Source organism: Balaenoptera acutorostrata, chromosome 20 (genome assembly GCF_949987535.1).
Source record: "Balaenoptera acutorostrata chromosome 20, mBalAcu1.1, whole genome shotgun sequence".
NCBI lineage: Eukaryota > Metazoa > Chordata > Mammalia > Artiodactyla > Balaenopteridae > Balaenoptera > Balaenoptera acutorostrata.
Window position 1 is genome coordinate 55,638,233 of NC_080083.1, and position 12,856 is coordinate 55,651,088.

At 53.2% G+C, this 12,856-nt stretch overlaps 1 protein-coding gene across 1 annotated transcript in view; it reads right to left on the reverse strand.

Moving 5' to 3' along the window:
• MGAT5B (alpha-1,6-mannosylglycoprotein 6-beta-N-acetylglucosaminyltransferase B) overlaps window positions 1–12,856 on the reverse strand; it is a 68,943-nt gene that overhangs the window by 37,594 nt on the left and 18,493 nt on the right. The window contains exons 4-8 of the mRNA XM_007185760.2: window positions 6,464–6,579; window positions 5,860–5,933; window positions 4,664–4,834; window positions 3,637–3,801; window positions 2,758–2,927 (exon numbers count right to left, since the gene is read on the reverse strand). Of these exons, the coding sequence (XP_007185822.2) occupies window positions 2,758–2,927; window positions 3,637–3,801; window positions 4,664–4,834; window positions 5,860–5,933; window positions 6,464–6,579 (696 nt within the window). The remainder of the gene's footprint in view (window positions 1–2,757; window positions 2,928–3,636; window positions 3,802–4,663; window positions 4,835–5,859; window positions 5,934–6,463; window positions 6,580–12,856) is intronic.

Genomic DNA, 12,856 nt, shown 5'->3' on the forward strand with positions numbered 1-12,856 from the left:
AACGGGCTGATGGAGAAAAGTTCATTTGCAGGCAAACAACTCAGAGGCCTTCCTTAGTTATGCCCTGGCACAAAGTTAAGACAATCTTATCCCAATGCCAGTGAAAGGAATAGGAATTCACCAAGCACAAAATCGCAAGCTGTAAAGAAAATACTTGATAACTTTGATTACATTAAAATTAAGACCTTCTGTTCCTTAAAACAAAACAAAAGACCATAAAGAAATTACAAAGACAAGCCACAAATTAGCCTTAGAAGATTTTAAAACACATATAATATACACAGGATTTATACCCATGATATATAAAGAACTCCTCCAACTCAATATGGAAAAGATAAACAACACGGCAGAAAAGTGAGCAAATGACATGAAGTGGCATTTCATCAAGAGGAAAGAAGGAGGGCCAAAAATATAACAAACTGCTCAGCCTCATCAGTTGTCAGGGAATACAAGTTAAGACCATAACAAGATATTACAATACCACTCACTCCACACCCCTAATGAGAAAGTCCGATGACACTAAATGCGGGAAAGAATGCATCGTACTGGGAACCTACACACGGTAGGACTGGACTGGTACAGTCACTTAGGAAAACAGTTGGCATTTTCTTGTCAAGCTGAATTTTCAGACACCCTAAGTCCCAGCAACTGTGCACCAAAGTCTATACCAAAGAAAAAACTCAGTCTATACCCAAGAGAAACTCTGACCCAGGGACACCAGGTGACATGTACAAAATGTCCACCACAGCATCATTCAAAATAACTTGTAAAGGACTCCCCTGGTGGTGCAGCGGTTAAGAATCCGCCTGCCAATGCAGGGGACACAGGTTCGATCCCTGGTCTGGGAAGATCCCACATGAAGCGGAGCAACTAAGCCCGTGCGCCACAACTACTGAGCCTGCGCTCTAGAGCCCGCATGCTGCAACTACTGAGCCCATGTGCTGCAGCTACTGAAGCCCACATGCCTAGAGCCTGTGCTCCACAACAAGAGAAGCCACCGTAGTGAGAAGCCTGTGCACCACAATGAAGAGTAGCCCCCACTCGCCACAACTAGAGAAAGACCGCACAACAAAAGACCCAATGCAGACAAAAAAATAAATAAAATTAAAAAAAATAATAACTTGTAAAAACAGGGGAAAATGTCCACACAGGAAAAAGTGATAAATAATTATGGTACATTCGCACAATGGAATATCATACAGCACTGAACATGAATGAAATAGAGCTACAGGCAGCAATGTGGAGAAATCTTTAAAACCTAATAATGGGTGGAGAAAACAAGTCTTAGAGGCTACAGACAGCAGATGTCATTTTTACAGAGCTCAAACCAAACGAAAATAAAACTAAACAATATATTGTTTATTGATACATGAATTTGTAAAAAAAAAAAAACTAGTTTTTTTTTAAAAAAGCAAAAGAGGGACTTCCCTGGCTGTCCAGTGGTTAGGACTCCGAGCTTCCACTGCGAGGGGCAGGGGTTTGATCCCTGGTCAGGGAACTGAGATCCCACATGCCTCACGGCCAGCCAAAATAAATAAATAAATAAATAAATAATAAAAAGCAAAAGAGGGCTTCCCTAGTGGCGCAGTGGTTGAGAATCTGCCTGCCAATGCAGGGGACATGGGTTCGAGCCCTGGTCTGGGAAGATCCCACATGCCGCGGAGCAACTAGGCCCATGAGCCACAAGTACTGAGCCTGCGCGTCTGGAGGCTGTGCTCCGCAACAAGAGAGGCCATGATAGTGAGAGGCCCGCGCACCGCGATGAAGAGTGGCCCCCGCTCGCCGCAACTAGACAAAGCCCTCGCACAGAAACGAAGTCCCAACACAGCCATAAATAAATAAATAATTAATTTAAAAAAAAAAAAAAAAAAAGCAAAAGAATGATAAACACAAAATCCAAGTTCCAGGTTTCCTCCAGGGCCGGGGCGGTGGGGTAGGGGGCGGCGGGCAGGACAGAGGGATGGGCAAGAGGAGTCCCCAGGCGAACATGAGAGCCCTGGTAATATTCTCATTCTAAAGGTAGATGGCAGAATTTTGGGCAATCACTCCATTCTTGTACTTCATGACATACGGTACATATATTTTTGTATGTATCAAATATCATAGAATAAATATTAATAAATAAAAGAAGAAAAATCTTACATATTTCTACATCCCACAGATACAGTGGTTAAAATAAACCCCCATCATACACACACACACACACACACACACACACACACACACACACAAAATCCTACCCAGTCTAATCACTAGTCTCCCACCTCCAACAATATCAGAGGGACCCTGGAAAGGCAAGCACTGGAAGGGGTAGGCGTCGCTGGCCCACCTCACCACCCTCCAGGTCTTCCTGGCCCCCAACCCCCAGAACAGGCCCAGGAAGGAGCCCCGTTCCAGAAGAGGACCCCCTGAGGCTGCACCAAGTCCACCAGGACAGCAGGCAGAGGGGACCCCATCTGCCATGACGTGGCTCAACTCCACAAGCCAGTATTGGTCAGTCCCTGAGCACAGACACTAGGACCCCTGTCAGCCCCGAGATGGGGAACAGGACCCTGTTTGAACAGCACTATGCAAATACACGCCCTTGGTGCATCCCCCAAAATGACTAGGCATCAGCGTTGAGGACGGAAGGGCAGGAGGCAGACTGAGCAGCTGGAGGAGGGAATTAGGAATGTCACCATCCGACAACAGCAGGAGCGCAGAGCTCCTGGGTGATGAGGGACTCCCCTTCCTCCCCTCCCCTCCCCTGGCACTCACCTCTGCAGCTCCTTCAGGGACACTGTGATCCGGAGGCCGTGGCCCAGGACGTAGAGAGCAGCCAGGATGTCTGCCCACTGCACCATCTCCCCCAGAGGCCCGCCCTTCAGCACCCGCGGGCTGAACACGTCCCCAGACTCCTCGGTCAGGAAGCCGATGTGGACAAGGATCTGGGGGTGGGGGGGGGGACACAGAGGGTCGGCACAGAGGAGCAGCAGCCCTCAGCCCTGCCACCCCCAGGGAGACCCGGCCAGCAGAAGACACTGTCTCCAGGCTGTGCCTGGAAGGGCGCTTTCTGGCACCAGAGCACAGCGGAGGGACCAAGAGGCAGAGTGACCTCGCTGGAGACACAGGTGAACAAGACGGTCACATCCTGCCCTCTAGGCGCTTAGGTTCCAGATGGAAGAGGTAGACAACAGTAAACACAGACAAGAGATAATTTCATGAAATGATAAGGACTCTGAAAGAAATAAACAGGGTGATGAGAGAGTCAGGTAAATATTTATTGCATGGACGGATGGATGGACAGACAGATGGATGAACCAATGAACCAAGGAACTTCCCCCAAACAGGCTACAATATTCCCAACATTCCAGGCAAATGCCATGACTCTTCTGCCTGACAAGAACAAGATGTCTACAGACTGCAGGACTCCTAAGGCGGAGGGGGTGTCACTCTGCCCCAGACGTGAAAAGGGCCAGGGCTACCACATGCATCTATCCAGACTCTGCCTCCCCCTGCCCGCGGCTCAAATTCAAATAAATGCAATAAAACTTTTGTAAGGGTAGACCCCGTGTCCACTTGGCAGCCTGAGGCCCTGAGCTCCCTTCCTAAGCTCTCTGAGCTCAGCTGCTTCAATGCACGTAGAGGATAAGGTACCTGCTTCTGGTCCCTCCGGACGCCCCCCAGCTTCTGCGCCAGGCGCTGGGCAGCCAGTGCCCACTGGGCCGTGAGCCGCTTGGTACGTTTCTTCATGAAGATTAGAGACTCCTTCCCGCTGCCCATCAGCTCCAGGAGGTGAGATAGATTGCTCCGGAAAACTGCCTGGAGGAGGGCCCAGACCTCAGTTCTCTAATCCTCCACCCAGCAGCCACGACACCGCCATCACCCACTGCCCTGGGCACAGGGGCCGGCACCTTCCCCGTGAGGCTGGGCCTGTTCTAGCTTCTCCAACTTTTCCTGTTTTCTTGTTTTTTGTTTTTATTTTTTGGCTGCGACCGCCCGGCATGTGGGATCTTAGTTCCCTGACCAGGGATCGAACCCGCACCCCCTGCGTTGGAAGCGCGGAGTCTTAACCACTGGACCACCTGGGAAGCCCCTCCCACTTTTTCTAAGAGGCCCACCAGTTCCCACAGTCAGGAAGTCCAGGTCTCTTCCCCGCAACACTCACTCCCCAGCCACATTGGTCTGTCCTGGTCCAGCTCCAATCAGCCACCTGTCCCAAGCCCTTCGTGAGGGGGTCAGCTATGACAGTTCCCAGGATCCCAGCTGCGACAAGGAAGCAGTAGGTAGTGGTCGGAGCCGGGGCTCCAAGGGCAGGGAAGCCAGGCCGCCTTTCAGTGGAGCCAGAGTAACTATATGCCTTGAAGAAGTTAACTCAGCTCTCCAGACCTCAGATCCATCATCTATTAAATGCGATTGCATAAGGACTGCTGTGAGATTTAAGTACAAATAAAGTGTCTGGCACACAGGAAGCCCTCAATGAGTGACAGCTATTATTACCATTATTCCAGTGCATTAAGGGGGCACCTCCAGGGCCCCAGCCGGCCCCTTAAGCAGTCTCAGCTTTGCAGCATCCTGCAGAAGTTGGGACGGGCACCCGCAGGCTGGCGGGCTGGGACCAGCCCACCCACCTGGCAGAGCTGGCTGGCAGCCCCGTGCCGGCCCACTCACCTCCCACACCTACCTGGACTTTGGGGAGGGGCTTGCGGGCTCTCTGGGTGGCCGTCTGGTTCCTCCAGGGCAGCGGGGGGCAGAACCACTCGACCTCACTGAGGTAGATGAGGAAGGAGCACTCGGTGCCGTCCACCCCGAAGAAGGCGTAGCAGGGGTCAGAGGTCCAGCGGGCACGCATCCACTGTGGAGAGGGCCAGCCTGGGCCAAGGAGCCAGCGCCAGCCCCATGTGCACCCTCGGTGAGCCCCCTGCATGCATGTCCCTGGGGACCCCGAGGTCCCCCAGGACAGGGTCTCTGGGGCCCACCCTAAAGATGCAGCAAGGCTAGAAGCAGAGAAGAGAGACTGGACCAGGGCCCTAGGACCCAGCCCTGTGTCCTGGCTGCTGAGAACCTCAGGGAAGGCCAGACAGGACCACCATCCCCCAGGCCCAGAAAGAGAAGGACCCTGGGGGAATGAGGCCAGTCCAGGACACATGCGGCCAAGGTTCCAGGGGCAACAGTGGAGGTGCAGCAGCTCAGGGCCTGGCTGGCCCCTCTTCCTTTGTCCTCCACCCGTAACCAAGAGCAGGGTTCAGCTGAAGCCAAGGTCAGGGAGCAGCCTCTGCGGGGGGCCAGGGCTGCGGCCAGGGCAGGACTCATCCACAGTGACCCCCACCTGGTCCCCAAGGAAGGGGTCTGCAATGCCAACACCCCATGCTCTTAGGGATTTCAGCACCAGTGAGGGGGCCTGGCTTTTATGCCTGTGGACTGGCTCCCCGGATGGACAGACTTCATGCAGCCAGAGGTGGGACCCTGGAGGTGGGGACAGGGAGGGGCTCTCTCCATCCAGCTGGTCAGCTGGGCCGGGAGGGAGGGGGAGAGAGAATGAGGTCCACACCTTGTCTGAATTCGTTGGGAATCAGGCTGCTGTGATGCCATATGTATACTTAATAGTTTGTCTGCTGTAAGAAAGTACTGAAAACCCTGCAACATGACCCATCCTGGGACATTTGGGTTGGTGCCCCAGGCAGATGGCCCAAGCAGAGAAGTGGTTTCCCTGAGGTGGGCCTCTGCCAGCTAGTGCCAGGTTCAGGGTCCAGAGGTCAGGCAGAGAGGCCCTTGATGGTGGATATCCCTGCCAGGAGCAGAATCCCAGAGCTAATCTGGGGTATGGCCTCCGTGGAGGAGGGGCCCCTGGTCATCCCCACCCTCAGGCCCAGGCCTCACCTCTACCTTCCCTGAGCAGTCAGGGAACTTGGGGTCGCTGGGTGCCTCACACTGGTCCCGCCGGCCTTCAGACACTGCAGGGAGAGAAAGTCACCTTGCTGAGGACCTGGGTCCAAGGAGGAGCCCAGTAGAGAAAGCGAGGTAGGTGGGCTGGTCTGGGGTGGGGCAGTGCAGGAGCCCACTCTGCCCTTGGCCTGAGTTTTCTCCCCTGAAAGGCCACCACCAGGGGGTCCCTGTGCCTGGGGTGTCCCCTCTTCCAACACTCCCACCCTCCTTAGGGGGTGCAGAACCAGTGCGGAGCTGGTCTGAATGGCTATGAACCAGCTCTCTGGACGGGCAGACCTCGGGCATCCACCCAAATGTACTCCTGACTTTTTGACGGGTGCAGAGGTAGGGCCTCCCAGCCTGATGCCCCCATATCAAGAGGAATGGAAGGGGCCACCCAGGGACGGTGGGGGGGAACCCTGAGGTACCCCGCTGAGAGCCCGACACAGGGCCCCCGGGAGCCAGGGCAGCTGCCGTGGGGAGAAATCAGGGCCCCGCCCCGGACGTCCCACCCTGTACTCTGGCCTCCTGGGAGTAGAGGGGTGCCCCCGGCCCCCACCCTTGCTGTGCAGGAGCAGGCTGTGGCGCAGGATCTGGTCCACCTTCACGGCGATGTCTGAGACGTTCTGGGCTATGGCCTGGATCCGCTCCATGAGGCCGGCCCCGGAGGGTAGCCTAAGTGCGAGAAGCCAAGGTGAGCCTGCCACGGGCTCCTTCCCGGGCAGGGCAGGCCTCAGCCTGCCAGCAAAGGCAGCGGGACTGCAGGGCCCCTGGCACCCAGACACCGCCCCGCACCAAACGGAAAGGTAGCGATGGGTAAAGTCAGGCCAGGAAGTGGAGCCGCTGCTGCCCCAGCCTGGGCTGGAGGGGCTCGCTAACCATCAGCGCACCCACGTGGCATGCATTTGGGAAAGCCCACATCTGCAGGTGCCAGGCGTGTCTGCACACGTGTGAAGGGCAGTGCCTGAGGCTGACACGGGCAGAGGAATTCCATTCAAGAGCCTGGTCAAGATCTGTCTAGGGATCTCCAGGTGATGGAGGCCCTTTTCCTGAGCACAGCCGGCTGCTCTGAGTCTGTTTCTCTATTTTCTCCCAGAGGAGTTGTATCTTGCCAAAGTAAATTCCACCCAGAGCAGCCTGGGGACTTGCCAACTATTAAACCTCTAGTAAATTATTGTTGGGTTCCCAAGAATGAATTCTTCCCAGGATCTTAAATGAGTTTAGTGCCATAAACTTCACAGCCCTCCACCCCATCATCAATACTCGTGCTGCCTTTATTTTTGGAGAATTTATTTCCTGGTGTTGATTACTACTCCCCTCTCAGAGAAGTTTATTAGACATCAGATGCAGTATTTATCTCATTGCAAAAACTTCTATTGAGACAGATCCCACTCGGCTGGCACGTGGGTCTCAGAGCAAGGAAGGCTCTGGAGGCCCTTCTCCAGGAAGCTGCTTACTTTTTCTGAAGACAATAATTCCATTTCCTTTGATTTTCACCACCTCCTCTGGCTTCGCAGGCCCCGTTTAAGCTCCATTTATCCCTTTACAAGGACTTTATTGTAAGGTCTTTATTGCCGCACATAATGAGAATTATACGAAGGAGGATTTTTCCAACCTGGGCTCCTCTGGGGTCTGTAAACCCCACCTCTCACCAGAGGAGGCACAGTGGTGCCCCTCGGGCCGCCCCCCCGCCTCCCCCCACCTCTACTTTCTGTAAGGAGAGGAAGGGCGTGGCCCCATCCACAGAGAAAGGCAACTGGTATGGGAGACATGGAGATGGGGGTGGGGACAGAAGGCAGAGGTGACAGGAAGGGGGTGACAGACGAGCCCTCCACACACATATACACACATGTGTACACACATGTGCACACACATATACACATGTGGACACATATACACACGTGCATGCACATATACACACGTGCACGCACACACGCATGTGTGCACACATATACACACATGTGCACACATATACACGTGCACACACATATGCACACATATACACATGTGCGCGCACATATACATACACACATGTGCACACACATGTGCACACACATGTGCACACACAGTCCAGTCCACCCTCTCCAAACTCTAATGGAAAATGGCCTTGCCTTTTATTCACTTCCTACTGTAACAAATGACCACATACTGGGGGGGCTTAAAGCAACACAAATGTCTTCTCTCACACTTCTGGATGCCAGAAGTCTGAAATCAAGGTGTCGACAGCGTTGGTTCCTCCTGGAGGCTCTGAGGGAGCATCTGTCCCAGCTTCTGGCTGGGACCAGCAGTCCTCCGCGTTCCTGGGCTAGTAGATGCATTACTCCAGTCTCTGCCTCTGTCTTCACTTGGCCTTCCTCTGTGTGTATCCGAATTTCCTCTTCTTATAGGGACACCAGCCATTGGAGCAGGGCCTACCCTGATCCAGTATGACCTCCTCTTAATTTGATTACATCTGCCAAGACCCTATTTCCAAATAAGATCGTATTCATAGGTACCAGAGGTTAGAAGGTCAACATATCCCTTTGGAAGACACAATTCAACCTTCAACAACCTTCTATGAAATTACAAATAAGAATGAGCAAAGACATATAAGATGATGTTTCTTTTGCTCAAAAAAGTCCTCAGGCAGGAAGTAGCAATATTTCTCCTTGGTCTTCAGATTGTCAAGGAATGCTGTAGGGAAGAGGACAATCAGCTCATCTCCAATTTACAGTAACACACAAGGAAGTGAGCTGACGCTCTGCCTCTTATGAGCTGTGTGACCCTGGGCAAGTCACTCAGCCTCTCTGTGCCTCCAGCTCTCATCTTTTAAAACGGAGGAGAAAGGAACTTCTCTGGTGGTCCAGTGGTTAGGGCTCCGCACTTTCACTGCAGGGGGCCCGGGTTCGATCTCTGGTCAGGGAACTAAGATCCTGCAAGCCGTGCACACGGCCAAAATAAAAAAATAAATAAAAATTTAAAAATAAATAAAAAATCAAGTAAAATGGAGGAGATAGTGGCACCTCCCTCATTGCACTGGGGGACTCAGTGAGGAAAGGTGTAAGGCACACAGAACAGCAGTGCCTGCGTGAAAACAGCCCTGTCTGTGTTAGCGATCATTATTGTGGTGGTGGGGTTGGAGCTGCAGCAGAAGGGATTTGGGCTGGACCATTGTTTCTCAACCTTCTCTCATTATTACTCCCTTAAGGAGCCTCTTTAGACATTGTTTCCCCTTCTCAGCCTCCCCCCTTGAAATGTCAACTCCAGGGATATTCTGCAGATCTGTTTACACACTATAGCCTGTGGAGGGCCACAAACCATTGTAGTAGCTAAAATTACAAGAGCCAATTTTCACCCTTTAGGGGGTGATACGCACCCATTGACAATGCCTGGGCTGCAGCAGAGAAGGAACTGATGACCTTGATGTCCACTGGGCTCTGAAATAAATTCTGAACGAGGGTCGTGGAATGCTTTCCCCACTGACCTCCAGGGACAGGATGGACACGGCACCTCCTGGAAGGAGCATTTTGGTGATGGAGGGAGGCGGCCACAGGGCAGAAGGCCAGACCTGACAGCTGCTGGGTCAGGGCTGGCCCAGAGCACGGGCGGCCGAGGCCCAACAGGAGGGGCTCCCAGGTGGAGAAGGACTGACTGCGTGACCTCCAGCTTCTAACCAGAGACCTTAGGGCACAAGTAACCCCTGTCTGGGACCAGTGGGGGTCCTGCCAGGTCCCTGGAAACTTTGGAAGGGACCCCACCTCACTTCAAGCCTTCCTGAAGGCACCTCTCCGTCCAGGCTCTGCTCCATCCACCTCTCTGAGCACCCCCATGCCTGGGGGTGGTTATGGGTGGCTGGTTTAAAACCCCCAAAGGAGTCCTGCGCCTTCAAGAACAGGGATTTGCTTTCATAAGTGGAGCCTGGTACTGCCCCACACGGGCCACGTGCCCAGAGCTCCATCACTGTGCTGGGTTGAATAGTGTCCCCCCAAAATTCACATCTACCTGGAACCTCAGGATGTGACCTTATTTGGAAACAGGGTCACTGCAGAGGTGATTAGTTAAGATGAGGTCACACTGGAGGAGGGTGGCCCTAAGTTCAGTTACTGGTGCCCCTATAAGAAGGCCGTGTGGAGACACCCAGGGAGAAGGAGGCCACGTGACGATGGAAGCAGAGACTGGAGTGACGTGTCTACAAGCCAGGGACACGTGAAGCCACCAGAAGCTGGAAGAGGCAAGGAAGGATCCTCCCCCAGAGACTTCAGAAGGAGTGAGGCCCTACTGATACCTAGATTGTGGACTTCCAGCCTCCAGAATGGAGAGAAAATAAATCTCTGTTGTTTTAAGACGCCTGGTTTGTGGTCAGTTTTTACGGCAGCCCTAGGAAACGAACACAATCACCATCTGCAGAATTGAGGGGAAACGGTTTTTAATCCATTACAGAAAAAGAGCCCAGGTTCTCCCACCACCCTGCTGTCAGGAACGTCTTATCTCCCACCCATCCTCCTCTTGCAGAAGTCCAGCCCCCATCCTGCTGCTGCTTTCATTGGAGATGAAGAGCAAGGGGGCGGGGGGGGGGAAGCCCTTGACTCCTCACACTTCTAGGTCCATGACTCTCCACATTATTCGGAGACTTATTGGACCAAGAAAGGGCCCCAGAGTCTGAGGTCCTGGATTCAAATCCTGGTTCCACTGGAGAGCTGTGTGACCTTGGGCAAGTTATCTAACCTCTCTGAACCCCAGGGTTAGCTCATATAAAATCTGAATAATCTCAACTACCTCACAGAGTGATTAATTGCAAGGATTAAACATGAGGCTGACTGTCAAGTGCTCAGCATACAGTAAGTGCTCAATAAATGCTTGAGATGCTTTCACTCCCTACCTATAGTGGTCACCCCATCCCTGAGAGGAAGTCTCATAAGTCTAACTACGGAGCAAAGCAATTTACTTTTGGGGAGATTCAGCAATTTTCATCTGATAAGCATTTCTTGCATAAAACATATCACCAGCCCCGGCTTTAAAACAGTGCAGATGGCATCTGTCTGATTTAACAAGTTCAACTTGTTCAAAACAGAATTACTTGGCGTCACTATTATTATACTGGACTTAGCATTTGCACAGCACTTTCTATTTTCAAATAATATAGGATTAGGCTTCTCTCCCTGGGAAGCTTTTTTTAAAATGACAATCAAAGTAGATGTCGCGAGACCTCACCGCAGCACATCTATGACTTCGGAAATGCTTCCGTGGAAAAGAAAAAGGGGGGATGGATTGGGGAGATGGTGTGCAGCTGCCTGCAGCTAACAGTGTTGTCACCATGGGGTCAGGGTGGTGGCAGGGGTGGCTTCTCCATCAGGCCCAGGCAGTTCAGTACCAGGGCCCATAGTGCTTTTAGGGGTCTGCGAAAGTGTTTCCATTTCTTTAAACATCGGGAAACAATTGCAGGTCAAAGAAAAGGTTTTAATATGTAATGTTACTATATGCATCTTTATGCCAATGCAGTCATAAAATATTATTTTGCTATTGGTTAAACTGGGTCACCCCCGGTCCCACCCAAGTTTGCCCAGGGGATCAGCCTTGCGCTGTCCCCCGCCAGGCCCGGGACTCTGTAGGTGCCTGGGCTCCAGGCTGAGGCAGGTTTGGCCCAGGTCTTGCACTTCCTCCAGTAGCAAAAGGTTCTTCCTGAGCCAGTGTGGGAGGGGCCCCACGAGCACCCCAGCAAGAGAAGTGAGGTTCTCTGGCCCCAACCTGTAATCTGTAGGTGCCAGGCAGGGGCAGAAAAGCTGGGGACATTCTGCATTATCACGCCAGCCCTAAGGGTCCCGCCATCCTCTCAGCCGGGCGAAGATTCCACCTCGCACCCCTCCCCCACCAATGTGATAGTCACGTGGTTGCACGGCTCTCAGCACCACGGGCAGTGCAGACAAGGCAGGCAGGCTCGGACCCCTCAAGCCCTAAGACCTGGGCCAGTCCTTTTCCTGTCCGAGCCCAGTTCCCTCAGATCTGTCAAATGCAGACCTGGATAGGATCTTCCTCATTGGGCCGCTGGCCAAGGTCAAAGTTCATAATATGTACCCAGTAGGGGGTAGCCGCTTTTATTATTCTCATCATTAATCATTATTACTGCTACTTCAGTCAGCTCTGAAACTGGCCCAGAGAAGGTAAGATGATTTCCCAGGGTTGCACTGCAGGCTGGGGACGGGGCGGAGGCTCAGACACTGGTGCTCTGTGCCAGCCCTGCTCCCTCCCACTGTATTTGCAAAATAACTAAACATGCTCAGACTGTGAGCCCTGGGCCTCTGTGCACACATACTAAGTACCAGGCGTTCCACCAAAATGATCAATTCTTACTTGGAAAGTAAAAGAAGGCCAAGACAGGCCCCTGGTTAACTGCCCACCCCACTCCTCAGCCCCAGGGAGCCCCCCTGGGGTATTTGAAGCATTCATGGTTCTCTAAAGCCTCAAACACCTGCCTGAGCATCCCTCACTCACGCTGACAGACTGGCCACCAGCCCCTCCGCTCGGGCGTAAGTGGCTTCCTGGAGCCAGCCGGCCTCCAAGGTGCAGCCAGCCTCGGAGCACTGGCCCAGGGTCCCCTGAAGAAGCAACCAACACCAACACCACAGGCCACCCAGTGGCCTCGGGAGACTCTGCTCCCTCCACCACCCAGGGCCAGGTGCCAGGGGCCAGAGCCAAGCCGGGAGCTCTGGCTCCAGCTGGCAGCCAGTGGCCACCTCCCCCCAGGACACCAGCTCCAGGCATCACCTCCCATCAGGCCAGGCCCCCAAAAGGCCCCCTTGAGGCTCGGCCCCCTCCTCCCAGCCCCACGAGGCCATCGCTGATTCCAGCCTTCAGTCCCCTGGCCCTGAGCGTGAACTCTCCAGGAAGCCACGGGAAGGAGGTTTAATTTCGAGTTCCTCCCGTGATTTATGAGGGTTGCATTCAATTAATGAGATATTGATTTCTGTGCACCCAG